This window comes from Argentina anserina, chromosome 2 (genome assembly GCF_933775445.1).
Source record: "Argentina anserina chromosome 2, drPotAnse1.1, whole genome shotgun sequence".
Lineage (NCBI taxonomy): Eukaryota > Viridiplantae > Streptophyta > Magnoliopsida > Rosales > Rosaceae > Argentina > Argentina anserina.
The window spans coordinates 27,033,513-27,054,651 of record NC_065873.1 but is presented as its reverse complement, the minus strand read 5'-3'; the positions used below and the strand labels follow the sequence as shown (position 1 = coordinate 27,054,651).

Here is a 21,139-nt window from a genome sequence, read left to right as displayed (position 1 = left end):
TCAATATTTAGGTTTTAGTTCCTCAACTTCTTTTATTATAATGGTTTCATTGTCATCTTCCTACGTACGTAAATTTTTTTTAGCGTTTCGATCATTTGGATCAATTAATTAATAGAGAGGTTGTTGGTGATTTCATGTTGTTGGTTTCACATTTCTTATGCTTTTCTAATTAAACTGATTTTCAATATTCCCCTCTTGCTATAAAAGCTGCACTTATCTCGCTTGCTATAAAGTTTCGGGTATAAAATGATAATAAATTCCAATTTCTCCTTGATTCTTTTCTTGACTGTCCCAAGTCCCAACAGTCTTCCTCTCGCTCCCTCTCCCTCTCTACCAGTACCATGGCCTCTACTATTCTGTCGTCACCGTCTAAGCTCCAAGTTCAACAAACCAGCCGAGGTTCTATTGACTCTTCCTTTCTGCAGCGGCAAACCCAAATTCCCAGTGGATTCATCTGGCCAGAAGCCGACTTGGTGGCGGCTCACGAAGAGCTCAATGAACAGCTGATTGATCTCAAGGGCTTCTTCAAGGGTGACAGTGTGGCAATTGAGAGTACTGCCAAGCTCATTAGGGCTTCTTGCTTGAGCCACGGCTTTTTTCAAGTCACCAACCACGGTGTAGGCTCCAGCCTCATCAAACTCGCTGACAATCATTTCGACAAGTTCTTTCACCTCCCCATTAGCGAGAAGCTGAGGGTAAAGAGAGTCCCCGGCAGCCCTTTGGGGTATTCCGGCTCCCATGCCGACCGATTCTCCACCAGACTTCCCTGGAAGGAGACACTGTCTTTCGGCTTCCATGAGAATGGTCCGGAGAAAGTTGTCGCGGAATTTTTTAAATCCAAATTAGGAAATGGTTTTGAACAGACTGGGTAAGTAATATGGTCTATATATATCCAAGTAATCATTATACTAGGTTTCTTTTTTTTTCTCACTGAAACACAATAGTTAGTCCTTTCCTATATATAGCATATAGTTGTGTTGTCAAGCTGATGTACGTTGTCCATTCTATGACTTTCATTCAAATGAATTAATTGTCGATAAAACCCAATGGTCACAATTATTCCATTTCATCTTTTGCCATCGTCTAACAAATGTATGTACGTGGTGTACGTGTTCAAATAATCGTATACTTGTATGTGCAGCTAGTTTTAGGTATATGTATAACACATAGCTAGTTATCTGACCAATAAGAAAGCTTATACATAGTTAGACAACGTCTTTACTTTCAAAGGCACGTACATGCAATATATATGGTTTTCTAAATTCAATTAAATTTGCAGGAAGGTGTATCAAAAATACTGTGAAGCAATGACGAGTTTGGCTCTATCAATAATGGAGCTACTGGCAATCAGCCTAGGAGTGAAGCGGTCGCACTACAGGGAATTCTTTGAGGATGTTCATGCTATCATCAGATGCAACTACTATCCGACTTGTCAAGAACCAAAGCTTTCTCTTGGGACTGGTCCTCATTGTGATCCAACATCACTAACCATTCTCCACCAAGACCAAGTTGGGGGGCTTGAAGTGTTTGTCAACAAGAAATGGCATTCTGTAAGACCCATTCAAGGTGCTCTAGTCATCAACATTGGTGACACCTTCACGGTACATATCTTAACCTAGCTAGCTAGATTTTAAATAACGTACTCGATGATTAGTACGTACAACGCATAGAGACATGATAATCCCAATTCCAACCATAATCAAACAACAGATTTGAATCGAGAGAAATGCCCATAGAAATTGTACGTACGTAAGAGATAGGTACCAGATCACTAGCTTGATAGTGGCCGACCCCAGATTGTGTATGATGAGATAAGGTTTTCGCATGTTGAACGATGCTAGCTCTATGGTTTGAGAAACTACTTAGTTAACTAGCTTTTCAAGAGTACGTACCAAGCAAATCAAATCATCACATGCATTACAGAAGTCCTTTCAATATTGTGAAACTAATAATGTAAGTTCTCAAAACCATTGAAGAAAATATGTGCGTTAACGATAAATGGAGATTATTCAGAATGAAATGTTCAAAGTATAAATAATTACATAAGTCATTTGAATATTGTGAAACTAATAAAATATATAAATGTCACTAATAAATACAAGCATGTAGCATTTGATTGATCTGATGAACTTATGAACTTACCAATAAACCATTTGGTAATGGAGCTCGCTCGCATTCGAATTAATGTGTATGGACATGTCACTACGTACAGGCACTATCGAATGGATTGTACAAGAGCTGCCTACATCGCGCGAGCGTGAACGCCGTCAAGGAACGGAGATCTTTGGCATTCTTTTTGTGCCCCGAAGATGACAAAGTGGTGAAACCTCCAGAGGAACTCGTTACCCAAGTAGGGACAAGGAAATACCCAGATTTCACTTGGCCCGAGTTGCTTGGATTCACTCAGAACCATTATAGGGCTGATGAGTCTACCCTCAACCAATTCTTCAAGTTCATTCAGTCCGAAAATTCAAATCAGTTAATTAAAAGCAGCTGCAAGCTATTCTCTGATGAACTGACAAAGATTGCCTAGCTAATATTGATAGTGGTTCTCATGGGGGCGGCCATGATTGTCTTCAAGTGTTGCCGTTGAACAAAGCTTCCCGGTTTTCAAAAGCCTCCAAATTTCAAATTCGTATGTATATATATGGACACCAGTCATAATATTTGTCTGCGCATATTAATTACGCATAAATTAATGTTTATGTAGTCCAGCCGGTTAAATCAAGCTTTCACGTTTAATAATTGTTCAAAATCTTTATTGGCTAATTGCTGAATTATTTATCATAATTGGGCCTGAGTGAGAGTAATTTTTGCAATACGTACTCAAGTCCGATCAAAATCCTCAACATCAATTGCCATGCATGAAGTTTCTCAAACTAATAACTCTTTCATATCGTTGATACACACTAATCATGTCATGATACGTACTGAATCAGTTAATAGTCTCCAATATTCGATCAGTCTTTCATATACCTGCAAGCTAGTTCTCCTTGATTTTTTTTATATGTTTCCTCGCTCCTTGACAGTAATAATTTGTATCCTCACTGTGCCTCAGTATGATGATCATGATCAAAGACTTTTCACTGTGTAGTGTGTACTATACTAATGATTAATGGAAGTATATATGTATCTATATGGGGAACTCTAAACCCGATTCGATATCCCGAAATGACACTTATAAAACTCTGAGCTACATCCTATTACCTTCGTTGTCGCAGCCCCTTCTGCAAAGTCCAAAACTATATATCATGCTACAGAGATTTACTGAAACTGGGAATCGAGTAGTACAGAGTTACAAACATTTGATGGATAGCCAAAATGCAAAAGGACGACATTAATATCCCGTGTTTTATTCACAATATATTTATGTACAGAGATATGCAGGGTAATACGACAATGGAAAAATTGACGTGTCGAGATTACAGATCAATAAGTAGTAGGCGCTGCAGACAGGGATTAGGTTGCAGCCAAATTAAACTTAGGACAAGAGAAATCCTTTGCTTCCCAACCATCTCAGATGGGCATGCCCCTCGGTCTAGGGCTGATTAATAATTCTGGATGTTGATTTTCTCATGCCAATAACACTTACTAATTATTCCATGCATGCAAGAATGATGAAGATCGGCCTAGGGCTACTTCCCTTTGCAAAACCATATATATATGCATACAATCCATAAATGATTTGTGTTTAATTATTGTATAGATGATTCTGCAATTATTTAGATCTTAATTGTGATACACGTGTTTTAATCGCACGAATTTATATAATTTTATTTGAAGTGCATTCTTAAAAGATAATCTATTTATATAATTATGATTTTTACGAAAAATAATTTTAGTAAAACACATTAGTGAAAAATATATATTTTTTTACGTAATTTTCCTTCTGTCTAACTATATGTGGGGAGAATATTATAAAATGAGTAGATTTGTTAGTTCACAATTTGATAAAGTTTTGGAGTACTCGCTTTATAGCTAGTAATAAAGATATGTATATCGTTCATCGATGTACTCGGTAAAACTTTCTTCTTCTATATATAAGTAACCATCCATCCCCAATTCCTTTTTAAAATTAATCATTGGAATAATTCGCATAACAAATGATATATTGAGATCGATCTATCGCAGCAGTCCAACAAATCGACGACGGTCGGATAGACACTAAACCCTAGATTGCATACAAACACCGGTTGACGTCACTACAAAAAATATAGGTAAATGACACATGTTTTGTGGCCATGTAAAAAAAACTCACACTTCTCATGCAAATGTGGTTTTTGAATTATTATAATAATAATTAGCCACATTTGCATGACAAGTGTGAGTGTTTTTTACATGGCCACACCACTAAAGACCAGAAAACATATGTGTCATTTGTCCATACTTTTTGTAGTGCGTCTTTACGTCCTAAGCTCCGGGGAGCTGTGTGCCGCTGTGTTGACCCATTTTGATTTAGTACGTACGCATGTTCTAGTATACTTAGATCATATCACTTATGACTCCCATAACTTAAATATTTTTTTTCTTAGATGCAGACGTCCGCATGGTGCGGAAATTCTAGTGACTAGTGACGCGCAATGACGGTACGGATGGTACCGGCCGTATTCTCCCTTCCCGGCGTTCATGTATGTGCCGACCGGAGTAGTAGCGCCTGTCCACGGCGGCTGGAATCTTGAAATTTTCGGACGGTGCCCAAATTGAACTTGAAAATTCGAGATTGTGGTCGGCACATACAGGAGCTCCGGGAGGGGAAGAATGCGGTCGACACCTTCCGCGTCGTCGTTACGTGCGGCCGGAATCGTTAAATCTGCACAGTGCGGACGTTGAGAAACTCTATATACCATATATATATAATATTCTTGGATGTATTAAAACTTCGATCTCACAATGAGAATATATAGTACCTTAGGCTTTTGAGGTTAGACTGTTGGGGCCAACAGATATATAAAAGTTCGATTGAGCCGACCAATAAGAGAAGCCAGCTAGCAAGCTACGTAGTTCCATCCATATAGAAGAAAACTTTGGGTCGTTTTCAGATTCCTGGATGGGTATGAAATGGAAGAGAAGATAGACATGAGAGACCCCACAATCCAATTTTGACCGGCTGGATGATTTGTATGAAGTAGGTTTGGGATGAGGGGCAATTTTTCTAAGGTTTCTCCTAAATCGAATTAGTTCATCAACGTAGTAACTAGTTCCACCTCCTGACGACTGCCGACATGCGTATCTAACGAAACTTCGTCCTATACGGCTATTCCAATTTGCGGGGCGCATCACCCGGCAACAATATGCAATTATGCATGTCCTACCTGTTTTAATTTGAGAAAATTAAAGATATATACTCAATATTTGAGTCATTTTCGAAGTTAAACCCACACTCAAATAATTTTTCAATCTACACCAAATTTTTTTTATACAAGTCTATTCTACCCTTTTGATTATTTTGATTTGTTTAATCTTAGCATCTATTTAAAATATTTCATTGTACATGTTTAATTCAAACATTTCATTAATTCTTCATTACTTTAAATTGCTGAAAGATTTGATTTCATATTTTCCTTGAGAAAAACTTCTTTATATAGCTAATATCAAAGGTTCAAAATACAAACATTACTACAATTATTATAGATCATACGAGAGATTTTCAAGCTTGTTGTGTATTTGTATCATTTGTTCGTTTCAAATTTTTGAATCTATAAATAAGGTATGTTATCTATGCAATATGTATGTATATATGTTTTCTCAAATATTTCCTTTTCGTATCATTTTACATGAACTTTTGTATGGTAAACCTTTGTTCTAGGTTTCAATTTTTCATTTTTTACACTATACTATTACCTAATAGATAGAAACATGTTAGTATAAATTTCACATTCAACGCACGAAAAGAGATTTTTGGAATAATAAAATGTACCTAAAAGCAGGTTGATGTAAAAGTCCCTAGAATAAATTTAAACATCTATATAGATACATATCAAATCATTAGGTTGTAATTAAATACAAAACTTACTAAATAGGGGGAAATTTATATATATACTTTAAACATAGGTTGCATTGATGAAATATGAACAATATCTACCTATAAAATTTAAAATTTAAAATTATTCAAAAAAATGGAAAGTTTATATCACCATGACGTAATTTCGATATATATTTAATTGATTCAAAATTTAAAAAACTTCTGATTTCTAGATATGTAATTAAGGAAAGTTCAATTATTTCTATTACTAAATTTATGATGAGCAAAAGAAAAACTGAAATTATTCAGGGATTATGGAAATCTATAATTAAGGTAATAAATGAGAGCATAATTTGTTCATTGACTAATCTATATCAGTTTTTAATAATAACATTTTGTAATTTAGATTTAAGTGAAGGGCAATAATTTGGTTAATAATGAAGAAAAATATAGGTGAGTTTCTCTTAAAAGAGATTCTAAAAATTGGGTTTATAGTGAAATACCCCTTTATTTATAGGTTTAAAACTTTCTTTATTTCTTTCTTCTTCTTCTTCTTTTGCGATTCTTAATTAGACATTACTTAATGCCGCTGGTAAGTTCTGGTGGTAGCATAGTGGGAAAGTTGATATACATAATATCTTATCGTTATTCATAAGCATTATCTTTTCAGTATGCCGCCAAAATTGTAAAGCAAATAAATTTGTTAATGTTGCACTATTTGCTAGTTTGTGCGTGTTAGAATGCATAAGTTGTATTGTGTCTCTTGATATTATTTCAGAATGTTTCTATGATATGTGATTCAGGTTCTATGTCCCCCCTTATATTCTGCGGTTTCCATTAATGATAATATTGTGAGGGCTACTGTTATAGTCCTTCCTTAAAAAAAATATTAGACATTACTAAGATGGGACTTGGGAGACACGTACTTGGGAGGATTGACAAAGGATCAAGATATAAAAGCTTATGTGTTTAAATTAGCTAGGCCATTTAGGCATGACATAACGCCCCTCGTTTGGTTCGCAAAAAAGAAAATAGTCCATTTGTCTTTCATACAAAAAAATGATGAAATTAAAATAAAATAATAGGGTGTAGGTAATGAGTGTAAGAAAAAAAATAGATTGAAATTAGTAAAAATAAGAAATGAACAATCTTCCATTTTCTGCTGCGAACAAGTCGAGACCAAAATGATATGTCAACCTAATTGAAAGTTGAAAATTGAATGTTAAAACACATGAGTGCAGTACTACATGGAATCTTATGGGTAGCCTAATGCAGCAATACTCCACACATTCCACAACAAATGAAAGGCGAAGGTGTAGAGATCATTCACTCATTCGGCCCAAGTAAGGGGATGAAGGCCTTAGCTAGGTGTAGAGCGCAGAGAGGCCAAGAGGGATCCAGTCTGAGATTGAACATCAAAACATTTGATCGAAGAACGATATTAGATACGAATGATACGTGCGATACGATACGACATTGAGAGTACTGAGTACAAAGCAAGAAATCAAACCAACCAAATATACCGGAGAGGCCCAGATGTATGCAATTGATCGAGGGTAACAAATGTGTGCAATTAAATGAAACCTTTTCTATTCTCTACTACACTCGACGTTAACTTTTCTACAAGAAAATAAAAAAAATCCAAAGAAATTAGAGGGTTATCAATGTCCTCAGGAACAGACTCCATATAATGGTCTTGAGCCAGAGCTTCTCTTACAGCAACTTCATCGATTTTGGAACTGATCCTGTGAATCCTTGTCTGCGTATCTCTCGCTGGACTCTTCAAACAAGGCCGAGCCATTTATCCACTTGGGTTGTTGTTCGGGCTAGCCGGTCTGATATTTGAAAAGGTTTTTGGCGGGTTTGCCGTAACTGCTCTTCTGTTTTTTTTCTGAAACATTGAACCTTCTACTTAGAGACGGCGACCTCAAGCTTCTAGGACATGCAGAGATCACGGGAATCTCCAGCTTTTTACGGAAGCTCTTCTGTCGCTTTAAAGTTGGTGAAGTACTTGTGCGGACTCTCTTCTGCGGCGTCGTTTTAGCATTCCCATTTCCTCTGTTTATTGGGCTTGGCTGCTCCTGTTTTCTCAACGTTGCTGCCGAAACTGGTTTTTGTGCTTCCTTGATTAAAGCAATGCGAGATATATGCGGGTTTCCTTTGTAGCAAAACCACAAGAACTCGTTGGAGAACGATCTCTCGATATTTGAACTGCTCGAAACCGAAGAAGCGCTACTTGATAAGGTTGAGCTCGATGAGCTGAGGGTTAGTAGTAGTGTTAGTGGTGGTGGTGCTGGTGCAGTAAGAGAAGGAAGAAGCCGAAGAGGAGGAATGTGAAGGGGAAGAAGGAAATTGTGAGATTTTGTTTGAATGATGAGAGGGAATTAGAGTGGTAGCCTGGTAGGTTTAGGAGGCTGGGTTGAGATTACCAGTTTGCCTTGTACATTGTTGCAGAACTGATCGTCTGCTGCCACTTGGAACTGGGATTTGGGATTGGATTTGCTGATGCAATAACCCATGTTTTCGCTGGGTTTTAATATTGCTACTATCGTGGGATTTGTAGTAAGAGAGTAAAAGAAATTTGGGTTATACGTGAAATAAGCATTTACATCATACATCCGACGATTAATAATATATATTATTTTTTATCTAACTCACAAAACAATATCGATTGATTAAATATGAGATGTATAACATAATTAATATATATTAGAATTTTCCGTATAATAAAGGGAAATGTGTAATTTAGTGTATGTGTTTGCGGCTTTTGCTTTTGCTCGTTTTCTTTTCACACATGAATTTGGTTGCCGGGTATGAAATCCGCTGGCAACGGTTAGGTTGAACATGTTGCAAGATATCATCACACCAAATCAAATTAATCTAAATGCCTGTCCAGTCTCCACTTTCTAGAATGAACATGGAGTATGCACATAATTGTAAGTTTGTGACATCACATTCTTTATATTTACATGCAATATCGCGAGACACGCTCTATCACAACTCATCCAGATGAAACGGTGAGGCAGTTAAACCATGTCAAATGCGAAGGGTGGAAATGAGCATAATCAGCAAAGTCAGGGGTATGCTACAAAGTTATCCTCTCATGACATATGAAGAAACACAATAAATTGATGAAATTGTAGAGGTTGATGATGTCCTGAACAAAGTGAACATGCATCGTGCGTAGGCAATATATGAGAAGTTTTGAACCACCTTCAACTACCACATGTTTAAACTGATTAAACAAGGCTGAATGAAAACCCTAACGAAAAACAGTGGCCTTTGCTACAAGAACTCCACTTGCGCCAATTGCTTTACAAAAAGGATTGGGTAAACAATCCAAATTGTAAAAAGCGACCACGTACCAAGTAGGCCAATATGAAAAGTATTTAATATTCTAGCTCATTATCTTGCACTAGTCGATCACTTGTCCAATACTATACGAAATATCCCAACTTTTGCCGTTGGTGATACTGATTCTGAATTTTCTCCATTTGACTGTTTGAGAATTCAGATCCCTTGCAAAAGATGAAAATATTGAAGACAAACAAGTCCTTAGACTTGATTTACCAAACTAATTCCTATGTTAGATTGCTAGAACAGAAAAAATGTCAAGATCCGACTGAACCGATATTGAATCATAGGATTATTCCAAATTAGATGAAATCTATTAAGGGATAAGGATAAGCGCACCTGGGCAAAGAAAAAGTATGGAGTCATCAAAGAACCATTAGAGATTTTAATTTTCAACATTTTACAAATGTTGTAAACACGAAAATCTCTGATATTGCTAGGAAATTAAGTTAAACTTAATAACTGAGTCATGGTTATTTCTGAAGAACAAATGAACAATCAAGTTCCGACCTAAAAGACTAGAACTCGTGGAATTAAGGAATATTGTACAACTAGCTAGAAAGAGCCAGAAAGCAGAGAAAGAAGCAAACCATATGAAGATTTATTTATTCTACAAGATCATTTTCCACATTAAATCAGGTTAATCAGTACAAGCCCTTCAGCTAGCTCGTCTCATCCCTAGCTTAGACAATTCGATTCCATCATGCCTAATGCCCTCTAGCTTCACCATAAAATCAATGGGGGCCGGGTTGATTTATTCAAGTACACTACGTACGTAAAACACAAAAGACTGACAATCATCAGAGACATATATTTGCACAAGAAAACTACAACAACAAAAGCAGCACCATGCCATAGATTTGTAGAGATTAAAGATAGCTCGATTGCTTCATCATCATGATCATGATCGATGAGAATAACCAGGAAGAAGCTAGCTAGATCACTGGAAAATGGTAATTAGCTAGCTATCTACCTGAACCAAAAAGAATGGTCTTAATAACAGCTCCTCTTGGTGGCACAGGGCCTCTTCCACTAGGACCTTGGGGCTGACCACTCGTGTTCCCGCCGTCGTTACCACCAGTTCCACTCATCTTCAGACTACTCCGGCCACTCAAGCACGTACCACTCCCTGGTGAGTACGACTAAGCTAGCTTTGTGTGCTTCGTCCAACTATATAGTGGACGAGTCTCTAGTTCTAAACGTCTGATGAAAGCGACAGGCAAAGCATGGAGACGAAAATGCACATGGCGAGAGGACCACAGCTCTCTTATTTACAGTCCACAACTGTTCACACTGCATGCTTCTGTTTACCATCAGCGCCGTTCATCCATAGATCAATGACGTACGAGTGGTTACGTCATCACGTAATTTTGTGGCATGTGGGCTTGGTGTTCACGCCTTATCCACAGATATATATATATATATATATATATACGCAATTGGAGCACCTAAAGAAAAACCAACTCATACTTTGTTTTTTATATTGGATGGAGATATTCTGTTTCGATATGTTCATCAAGTGACAAGGAATTTTCTGGATAACCCTTCAATATTTTTATTAATTTACTCTATACTATTGGCGCTGAAGGTGGTGAGCGGTGACTGTAGCGTACAGAGTTGGGCCGGGTGGGCGTCATTGTATTCTGTATTTAGGGCCCTAACTTGCCAGATGTTGTGTTTAGGCCCGGGATTTTAGACCCACAAACTATTTTAGTCATTGAAAATCACATTGAAATAATTGATTTGATTCGATTTAAAAAACTAATTCTAGAGGAACCGCACCGAAACAACTGGTTCGATTCCACTACGATTCTTATTTTGAAAATAATTTAGAATTGTTAGAACCGTGTTCTCACAACTATATAAGAAAAAACCCTTAAAAATTGTCTTTTGTCGCCGCTCCCTCATCACTTTCTTTTCTTTATCTCTTACACTCTCACTAACCACTTATAAACTAAAAACCCTATTTGTTTTGCCTTACGTCCTCACTTCCTTATTTTATCTGTCTCACTTCCTCTATTATTCTATTACTCGTTCAAATTTACATTGTCCTAGGTTTGCATTCTATCTCTTTGTTCTTTTTTTAGATAATTATTTAGGGTAATTGTTGATCATTGGGTAATTGTATTAGAGATTTTGCTGACGTTTTGTATTTACATTTAGAAGTTGGCTTATTATGTGGTTATTGTAAGGGTCGGCAATGGGCCGAGCCCACTACCACCAGGCTTTGACGATTTTTTTTAATTTTTCGGGCCGCGCCGGACAACCTAATAAAATCGAGGCGCACGGGCCGGGGCCTTACGAGCTTTTACGGACCGGGCCTATTATATCTATGATTCTATGTGTAATGTATATTTTTTATAATAAAAATAAAGAAAAAATAGGATATGGTAATTATTTAGCTAAATATAGTAAAAAAAAGAAGAATTATAATAAAATAATTTAACTAATTAACATATACAACAAAATAAATACATATAAAATTATTAATTTTAAAAATGAATGGCCATTAGGCGGACTTTTGATCGGGCATTTTTAGACCGGGCCAGACTATGGCCTTGTGGCCTCCAACGGGTCGGGCTGAGGCTTTGAATCCGAGGTCTTCCGGCCTTATACCCATAAGGCTGGGCTTTGACCGGGCCGGGCTACCCACGTGGTTGTAGGCATACGGGCTGCCCATGGGTTTTTAGACCCGCGGGCCAAATGATGACCCCTTGTTATTGTTTTATGGCTTGGAAGTAAATTGATGTTACAATGAATTTTTGAAATAGTAAAAACCCAATATTTACCAGTTCCAGTTCCTTTTGGTTTTGAAAAAAATTTGTGATAAATCCAGATCAATTTTTCTTTTCTGATTCTAGAGAAGAAGAAAAAATCATTATTTTATAACCGATCACATGCCTAATTGTGCTCATCTTCCTTCATATTAGTTGGCCACACCTCTCTTTCTCTCTTTCTCTCTATGAAAACGAATAGAATATGGTTCTTTACTTGAATTAAGGTAAAAAATGGGTTGGCAAGAGATTTGTTGCTTAACAGTATTGCAATCTACTGAATCTAGGATTGCATTAGTCTCGATCGAACTGATTAGTTTAATTTGTTTGACCGTCAACGCGATGGTGGTCTTTAATTGGTAACCAGAAGAAGCCCACAGGCCTAACCTACAATTCCAAATCCATCTACTCTTCTTTCAGTTGGGTCTGCAACAAAAGTATACCGTGCAATATAGCCCACTAATCTACATGTCTTTTTCTCTCTAATGGATTTGGTTCCTTGTTTGAATCGTAATTAGTACCGTCACAAGTCTAATGACCTGACCATATCTTGGGCAAGACACCACATGGGCTCCTAGCTTGTCCATCATTTTCTCTGAAACTAATAAAATGAAAATATTTTAGCGTTATAATGTAACATTAAATTCAGTGCCGCAATGTCATGTGACATATCACGTCACTTTGTCATGTCACCAATTATAATAATCACAAAATGTCATTTTTAATGAAAATACAATCGTATTCTTATTAATTCAATGACTCAAAATTATTATAAAAAAATTGTAATTTTATATCATTTATTTTTTTCAAAATACTTTCAAAATGTAATAAAAAAGTATTTTCAAAATACTTTCAAAATGTAATAAAAAAGTATAATATATATAAAATATGCTTGAAATGTATAGATATATATATATATATATATATATATGCGCGCGGGGACGAGATATATATATATATATATATATATATATAGTGCCTATATGGTAGTTGTATTAATTAATTATAGCCATTAATTAATTATAAATGTAAATTAATTAAATAAAAAAATCATGAATTTTGACATATTTTTCACTAAAAAGATTACTATTGACGTAATTGTATTAAATATTATATTAATTAAGATATGTATACTATAGAAAAATAACAGTTGTTACCTTACATATCCCCATAAATTAATTATACTGTAACAAAATAATATTTGTCACATCCCGAAAAGAATGCAAGCAGTATATTTGAGATAATTTAACGATTAGCAAGCATAATACAAGTATTACACTCACTAAGATGATAAAAAACATGTAACTAATTTTTTTAACAATGGCAAGAGGAACAAACAACTATAAACATTTCTGCGAATTCTACAAGTTAAAGAGTTTACAAACAAAAAACGAAAGATGGTGAAATCTCACCGGCCCAAATTTAACAATATACAACAACCCATGTAAAAATAACAAGTCCAAAGGTGACTGAATATTCTGAGCAACCTCAGAGAAACTTTACTCAAAAACATAAGATACAAATGCGAAGAATATAAGTATGAAGGTATAAGTGAATGATGACTCCCTAAAGATGCTTCTAGCTCCATAATAAATATCAGAATTTGCATGAACACTATAGTATGGGTGAGCGTCGTCCTCGTTTGCCCAGTAGGGGCTAGCCCACCCATGAGTTCGAAAACTAAAATCGGGTAAGGATAAAAAATAAGTTTTAGAAAACGTTGAGGGTAAGTTGTTTGGCAGCCAGTAAAATTATTTAATAAAACAATGCATGTTTTACAAATATCATGCCAAAACAGTAGGCCAATTTTTCATAGGATTGTAATAGATATAATGGAAATGCATTACTGAACCTAACGACTAGGAGTCGAACGAGTCACTTCTTAAGTCGAGGCCAACCGCCTTTATTGTTAAAAACAATAAGGGAGCGAGATTGTCGATTTAAGACAATACCCTAAAATAAATGAAAAGCGTGCAAGCTGGAATGGTAACAGGGCATTGCCCCTCCGAAGGTTTTACGGTTTCGACACTGAGGGGTCCTGGACCGGTATCCCATAACCCCATTACTCTCAAGTTTATAACATTCTAAACAATCATATTTTAAAAGTTGTCTAGTCTCGGATTTTTGTAAGCATTTAATGCATCAATAATAATTTTAATTCTGAGTCCTACACTATGAATTTCATATTTATGGCCAAAGCAACATGAGAGGATTAGCTTCCTTACCTGGAATGACGTGCATAAATCCCGAGTCTAAAACATAAGTTCCCGCTCTAATCTTACTGCTGCTCCAAGGATCGAACATCTCTTGTAAATTGTAACACCTTTTCTGAATTCCAACGAAATTAGAAGAGTCAATCTCAAATTCGAGACTCGTAGATTAATGACTCGACCTTCTTTCCTAATTTGACTAGGGAAGTTAAAGTTTGACTTTTAGTTGACTAACTCTTTCCTAGTTTGACCATGAGTCGATTATGTTGACCTTGGTTGACCTTTTATCGATTAATTGTGGGATAACCCGAAAACAATATAATTTTAGTCGTCGAATGATACTAAGCATGCTTTAAGATATTAAAGACACTTAAAACCATATCGACAATTAATTTGATTACCGACACATTTTCTAAATTCAAGAGTTCTCGATTTCTGAACCGGACGAAAATCGGAATTATCGTTTAATATTCGTCGCCAAGTCAACATTATATTTTCACTAAGTTACCTCTAGTTAAAAAGTAAAAGCGTAAAAGCCATTTAGTAAAACAATAAAAATGTAACTTAGATTAAATTGTAAAACAGTACAAGAAATTAGTGAAGTGGTAAGTCTCTACCAAGGGTAAAAGAGTAATTTCACATGAACAGTAAATTAGTGAAAAGGTTACTGTAAATGGTAAAAACCAAGGATTTTAACCCTCTTGCTATTTCGATATGAAAATATGGCAAAAACTCCATCTCTGAACAAACCAACGTACTAACAACATTTTGCACTTCTCAACAATTCCAACAAGCACCAAACCGATTAAACAGAGCAAGAGGAGGCGGGTTTCTACCTCGTTGAACTGCCGAAAGCTGTATCGATGATGGTTGAGTTCTTTGCCTTGAAAAACGAGTTGCTGCATTCCAAGCGCACCTCAGAGTCTCCATGCGGCTACCATGTCATGCAGAAGACAGGATCGGCTCGCCGGCCAGGTCACTCCATGACCAAAATCGAAACAGAAAATTGGGATAGGGAAAATTAGGAATTAAGACCCGCTTTGAAAGATTTAACAAAGAAATTAAATTGGAAAGGAGGGAACATGGTTGGGCTCACCACTAGCAATCCAAACATGTCACAGAAGCTAAGAAGCCTCGCCTGGAAGAGAGTTTCCGACGGTGAGGCATGGCGGCGACGTGGTGATGTTGATGCAGAAAAGAGAAATTGAATTAGGTGATTGAGAGATGAAACGAATGAATAAATTGAGAGATGAATTGAATGAAGATGATTGGGTTTACCCAAAATCGATGACTAAGAGGTTTGTAGGAGCTTGAAGGCAGCGTTGCAGCTCCGGCTGATCTCCACTGGTTCAACTCCAATCTCCACTAAAACATGGTTGCAGAGATGGTCCAAGCATATGGTTGTGTAGAGAAGAGAGAGGGTATTTGATGGTGATGACGCATGTGGGCTCTCTTGCCGAACGACAGCGGTGTGAGGCCAAGAAGGAGTTGGTGGTCGGTGTCGGTCTCGGTGAAGAAGAGAGAGATGAACTCTCTGTTGAGTTGTCAAGCGGAGGGAGAGAAATGAGAAGAGAGAGAGGAATGAATTGAAGGGAAATAAGGCCAAAATTTGGGCCCGGGTTTTGGACAATTGGAGAAGGAGATTGGGCTTCTTTAAAACCCAATTCGAAATGATCTAGAGTGTCAACGAACGATGAAGACGAATGACGAGAATCTCGCACGTAAAATCAACGGTCACGAATAAAATCGCATGAAAACAAATTAAAGTAAAACATATTTTTTTTAAATGAAGAAAATATTTGTAAAGTCAATAAAATAAATTTGAGCGTCAGAAACACTCATGGCGACATGTAGTTTAATATTGACGTATTAAACTACATTACTCGGCTAATGTCGATTAGTTAATCCTAATGTGTCGGTTAAACGTGATTAAAAATCTCGAGTATTACAATTCTATTTCAGAAAAAAACCAAAAGAATCTTACCAAAAGTTTCATCTAAATATAAATGTTGTTGTTACCTTACATCGTCTGAAATTTTAAAATAAATATATGTTGTGAATATATATATATATATATATATTTTTAAATATATTTTTTTTAAAAAATATATTTTGTGCATATATATATATTTCGCGCGTTCACACATATTTCAAGCATATTTTTGTAAATTTTAATTTTTTTAAATTGTATTTCAGAAGTATTATTGTGATGAAAATGTAGAAATGTAAAAAGAACAAAAAAATATTTTTGTAATAATTTAGAATAATTTGATTAATAAAAATATAATTATTTTTTATTTAAAATAATATTTTAAAATAATTTTAATTATTGGTGTAATAATATGCGGAATGAAACGTATAATTGCGGCACCGCATTTACTATCACAAGAGTACTCTTAAATCAATTTAAATTCAACGGGAGTACTCATGAGTCAATACTGAATTCTTATATAATTTATATAGTAAGGAGGGAGCACCGTAGTCCGTAGATTCAGATGACTCGTAAGATTCTGGGGATGAGGAATTATGTATATGGTATTGTCAGGGTCAATCATCTAGCCCATAATAGCTGTACCCTATTCCTCCTATAACTTGATTAGCTTCATCACTGATGATGACGACAAGCCATGTCTCAGCAGCTGATTCAATCAGAGGATTCTTGTTGTGTTTGGAATTTTCAAGGTACCAAGTTGAGCATTGGCTCATCCTTCTCAATATATTCATCTTATTCTTGGATTGATATCATATCATAGGGCATCTCATTCAATCTCAACTTGGAATTGTAGAATTGTCAACAATGGTCTGGTAGTAAATTGTTGAGATTCACTGTTTGCCGGATTTCTGTCTACGGAAACACTGAAAAGGCTCGAGGACGTTTTTCCGACAAGTGCTTATCCTGGACTCTGTTAAACACTCCCAAAGACTTAAGATTCCAACTTTCCCGGTCACCTTTTACTCTTCCTCTTGTCTTTTTACCTTCTCCAGGGTTCCCCTCGCTTTAAACCTAAAGACAAATACTCAAAACAACCCCCTCATCCCTCTCCTTTTGCCTCTTCCTGATTCTCTCTCAGATTTTCAAATCAACCGAATCTCTCTCTCTCTCTCTCTCTCTCGACAGTAAATAGTGTGAGAGAGAATAAACACTAGCTATAGGCCTTCTTTCTCTCTCTCTCACACAGGTCATGAAGTGACCGAAGCCTTTCCAAGAATATCAGAATGCACAAACCCGCGCCATGCATTGATTATATTACATTCTAGGTGACCCAAAGATTTGCTCTGTGTATTTCAAGGCCAGTTTTGCTCTGATAGAAGAACACATTTTTAGTCTCTTTGGTGTTCGAAGAAATGTCAAGGTCATATGGTGAGCAGCCTCCTCCACCTCCGCCACCACAAGAATTTGTAATACAGGGCGGCGAAGCAAGCACTTACTCCCCCCACGGCTCGATTGGTGCAGTGGTCGGTGTGCTAGTAATGGTTGTAATCCTCGCCGTAGTTGCTGTTGTAATCGGACGGCTCTGTTCCGGCAAGACTATCATGGGCTACGGCCATTTCGATATGGAGAGCTGGGCTGAGACCAAATGCTCATCTTGCATTGATGGAAGGATCAGTATCTCACTTTCCAGACCCAATGTGTCAACAACAACACCACCAGCTCAACCATCTGAGCAATCTGAAGCTCAAACATCAGCACCTTCTGCAAATACTTAACTTGCAGGAGTACTTCTAGCAATCGAGCTAGCTAGCTTCTGTGTTTTCGATTAGATATGGTAGGCTATTACAACCCTTCTGTCATTTGTTTTTTGATGTAATTCTGGTGTCCTTGTGAATCCGCAAGACTCGATCTTTGATTTTATGAACTTTCTAACAAGCTCATTACACCTTCAGCTGTATTGTGCACTCAAGTTAATGTCAGTTAATTACTACATTTGCTTGATCATTGACAAAGTCAGGTGTTATGTTCGATCAGTTTAAGCTACTGAAAAGGAAAGGGCATTCCCATTAACTCTTATATTAAGTGAAAGAATAGCTAGGTGGAACCGGTAGTTTTTTTATCTGGTTTGAGTGTACTTCTTCTTGTTCCATCTTCAATCTGCAATTCAATTCCTATACTTGTGAGTTGCTGTGGCATTAATGCAATGTGTGTATGGACCATGTGATGAGTAGTACTACACTTGTATTCTTTTGCAGAAGCAGCACCAGAAACAAAATCAAATCATATATTCCCATCATTGTCTGATAATGATAGGTACTCGACATTGTTAAGTTTATAATGGCAAGTGGGGTTTGGTGAATTTTTTAATTTCTAGTTGTTTTTTCCCACCAATTCAATGACATTATATTCTGGCATTTACAGTAATCACATTGGCAGCTAATAACAATTACCGGGTGCCAGCTAGCTGGCCTTACCTGGCCTGACCTGCTGATTCCATACACAAAGCTACCAGCTACGTACTGATGACATGAAACATTACTATATATGCAATTTTGCGATGGGTTGTCAATAATATAGAATCACATTGCGACATTGCCCAAAGGCTAATGGCACTAAAAATTGTCACAGAAGGATCAAGTAATTCATTAGTGTAGATTATCTCAGGCGCGGCTAACTTGTAGTTGGCCAAACCCAAATGAGGAGAGATCTTAGGAGTATGAGAAACCATGTATTAAAGAACTTAATATGCAAAAAAGATATTTGTCTCAAATAAAAAGATTGATCCTAGCCTCGGATGGATAAAACATGAGATGTTGTAGAATAATAAATTCCGAAATTAGGAGTGGTCCTTTATCCAACTTCGTCATGGGATATTGGAAATCTTGGCGATGGAAAGAGCAACTGAGCAAATGTTGATCTTCCCTCTCCGGCCACTCAGAGAGTCCCTCTCCTTCTTCAAATTCTCTGAAGCGCACTACGAGCTAGCCTGCGTACTGAGAAATTAAAAATGACGTTGGCTGACCGTTGCCTTACTCTGACCTTTTGAACCCTTAATGCGCCAGTAATTATAGCCACTCCAGAAGGTCTTTTCTTAGTGGATGGGAACCCAAATCGCCATGACCAAAACCATTCGTCAACCATGCATTTTACTTTTGTGCCCTCCGTTTTACCTGATTACTGAGTCTTAGGATACCCTAATGCTAACCTCGCTAAAATAATATTTTTATCGATTTTGATTCGGTCTAACATATTAAATTAATATTTTATTAAAATTTTAAAATAATAGAAATTTAAGAATTCATATATATCCCAACAAATATATAAATTAATATATAAATTAATAATGACATAATTTATATGATAAATTTTACATTTATAAGGATTTCATTAAAGAATTTTGTTGATTTAATTATCATAAAATAAAATAATACAATATATCGAACAACATAATATTTTGATAACAGTATCTGTGATAAATCCAACAATGTGGTGTATGAACAAAAATTAAAACTTTTTTTTATTTGAAAAGGTGAAAGAAAATATTTATCATACTTTAATAAATTATTAATTAATTAATATATTAATTTATTATTAATTTATCGATATATAAATATCTCACTAAAATAATAAATTTTATCAGTTCTGAGCCTATTAATTTATAGAGATTTTACTGTACCTCACTTATCTGAATTTTGACAGTTCAGTAATTACCAAATGAGAAAAACGGAGCAGAAGATCACCATCTGGAATCTGGAAATAAGAACATCTTGAAATACTTGCTTCAAAAGAGACTCCGCATTTCATCACCAACCATTTTAATTGATAGACGCAACAGTCAGATTGTTTTTCTTATATAAACCCTATAAGCGCTTATCTCTTCCAGTTTATACATTTTAACTTAGAACATTGAACGTTGAAGTTGAAGGACAACTGGACAACTATACTACTACTTAAAGATACGAAAATGGCTTCCATCAGTTACACTACACAAGGCTTCATCCTCCTCCTAGCTGCTGCTTCTCTATTGGCAGTGAGCGAGGCCAAAACCATTGTCGTCGGAGGGAGTGAAGGATGGCGTTTCGGCTTCAACTACACAGAATGGGTCCTCCAGAACAGCCCTTTCTACATTAACGACGAACTGGGTAAGTTCCATTTGAATGCACGTACATTGCATCATTTGCATGTATCATGTATGTCATTTATTATCGCTAACCCTGTGATTGTTAAAATGCTGCAGTTTTCAAGTATGATCCCCCAAGTGAGAAGAACAGCGACTAAAGCGTGTACCTACTGCCCAACCTCTATAGCTACATAAGCTGTGACTTCAGCAAGGCCAAGATATTGGCCGGTCCAAACCAGGGAGCCGACGAGGGCTTCAAAGTGGAGCTTAACCAGTGGAGGCCTTACTACTTTGCCAGCGGTGACAAAGATGGCTACGATTGCAAGGACAGACTCATGAAGCTCTTCGCTGTGCCACTTCTGCATTGGAACAACTGATGATTCATGTTCACAATCAGCATGATCCGCAATGGAATAACTATACGTACACACATACACATATACACATATATACCCATACATTTACAGTCTTACACATACCACACACACACCCCATATTGATTAGAATTATGTGTTGAATAATTCTGGAAGAATCTGAGTGAGAATAATGAAGATGGTGATCGATCTTCTTCTTTCTTTATGACAATGCTTGTATACTTGGATCTAGCTTGTTTCCTCATCCACATTTACATAGTAAAATAGATTTTGTTTGAGTATTACAATCTTCAAAGTTCAAACTGTCTAAAGTAATAAATTCGTTAACTAAGGGCAACTGAAATATATGGCACAAATGGGGGTGTTGTCTCATTTTTGGGACCTAAATGAGATTTGGGTATTCTCCGACAAT

At 36.4% G+C, this 21,139-nt stretch overlaps 4 protein-coding genes and 1 long non-coding RNA gene across 5 annotated transcripts; 3 read left to right on the top strand and 2 right to left on the bottom strand.

Moving 5' to 3' along the window:
* Positions 1–329: 329 nt before the first annotated feature.
* Positions 330–2,699, top strand: LOC126784817 (gibberellin 20 oxidase 2-like). Its single transcript, XM_050510326.1, has 3 exons — positions 330–868; positions 1,280–1,601; positions 2,213–2,699. Exons 1-3 carry the CDS (start codon positions 342–344, stop codon positions 2,531–2,533), a joined length of 1,170 nt encoding a protein of 389 aa, XP_050366283.1. The 5' UTR covers positions 330–341; the 3' UTR covers positions 2,534–2,699.
* A 4,836-nt stretch (positions 2,700–7,535) lies between these two features.
* Positions 7,536–8,481, bottom strand: LOC126784293 (uncharacterized). The gene is made up of 4 exons (XM_050509765.1): positions 8,407–8,481; positions 8,278–8,359; positions 7,861–8,228; positions 7,536–7,742 (listed from the first exon to the last, which is right to left on the bottom strand). The coding sequence occupies exons 1-4, from the start codon at positions 8,479–8,481 to the stop codon at positions 7,536–7,538; spliced, it is 732 nt and encodes a 243-aa protein (XP_050365722.1).
* A 3,560-nt stretch (positions 8,482–12,041) lies between these two features.
* LOC126784634 (uncharacterized) lies at positions 12,042–15,700 on the bottom strand. The gene is made up of 4 exons (XR_007670961.1): positions 15,397–15,700; positions 15,137–15,279; positions 14,316–14,418; positions 12,042–12,691 (listed from the first exon to the last, which is right to left on the bottom strand). It is a non-coding gene; the product is annotated as an uncharacterized LOC126784634 (long non-coding RNA).
* Positions 15,701–17,645: 1,945 nt separating this feature from the next.
* Positions 17,646–18,008, top strand: LOC126784292 (uncharacterized). Its single transcript, XM_050509764.1, has one exon. It carries the CDS (start codon positions 17,646–17,648, stop codon positions 18,006–18,008), a length of 363 nt encoding a protein of 120 aa, XP_050365721.1.
* A 2,189-nt stretch (positions 18,009–20,197) lies between these two features.
* LOC126784291 (uncharacterized) lies at positions 20,198–20,730 on the top strand. The gene is made up of 3 exons (XM_050509763.1): positions 20,198–20,375; positions 20,471–20,477; positions 20,562–20,730. The coding sequence occupies exons 1-3, from the start codon at positions 20,198–20,200 to the stop codon at positions 20,728–20,730; spliced, it is 354 nt and encodes a 117-aa protein (XP_050365720.1).
* The last annotated feature ends 409 nt before the right edge of the window (positions 20,731–21,139 follow it).

Bases quoted from the DNA above. Each gene is read 5' to 3' on its own strand.
- LOC126784817 (XM_050510326.1), top strand. From the start codon at position 342: ATGGCCTCTACTATTCTGTCGTCACCGTCTAAGCTCCAAGTTCAACAA. The intron at 869-1,279 runs GTAAGTAATATG...TTAAATTTGCAG, and splicing joins AATGGTTTTGAACAGACTGG to GAAGGTGTATCAAAAATACT. The intron at 1,602-2,212 runs GTACATATCTTA...CACTACGTACAG, and splicing joins ACATTGGTGACACCTTCACG to GCACTATCGAATGGATTGTA.
- LOC126784293 (XM_050509765.1), bottom strand. From the start codon at position 8,481: ATGGGTTATTGCATCAGCAAATCCAATCCCAAATCCCAGTTCCAAGTG. The intron at 8,229-8,277 runs CTTCCTTCTCTT...CACTACTACTAA, and splicing joins ACATTCCTCCTCTTCGGCTT to CCCTCAGCTCATCGAGCTCA. The intron at 7,743-7,860 runs GTTTCAGAAAAA...CCTTGTTTGAAG, and splicing joins CTCTAAGTAGAAGGTTCAAT to AGTCCAGCGAGAGATACGCA.
- LOC126784292 (XM_050509764.1), top strand. From the start codon at position 17,646: ATGTCAAGGTCATATGGTGAGCAGCCTCCTCCACCTCCGCCACCACAA.
- LOC126784291 (XM_050509763.1), top strand. From the start codon at position 20,198: ATGGCTTCCATCAGTTACACTACACAAGGCTTCATCCTCCTCCTAGCT.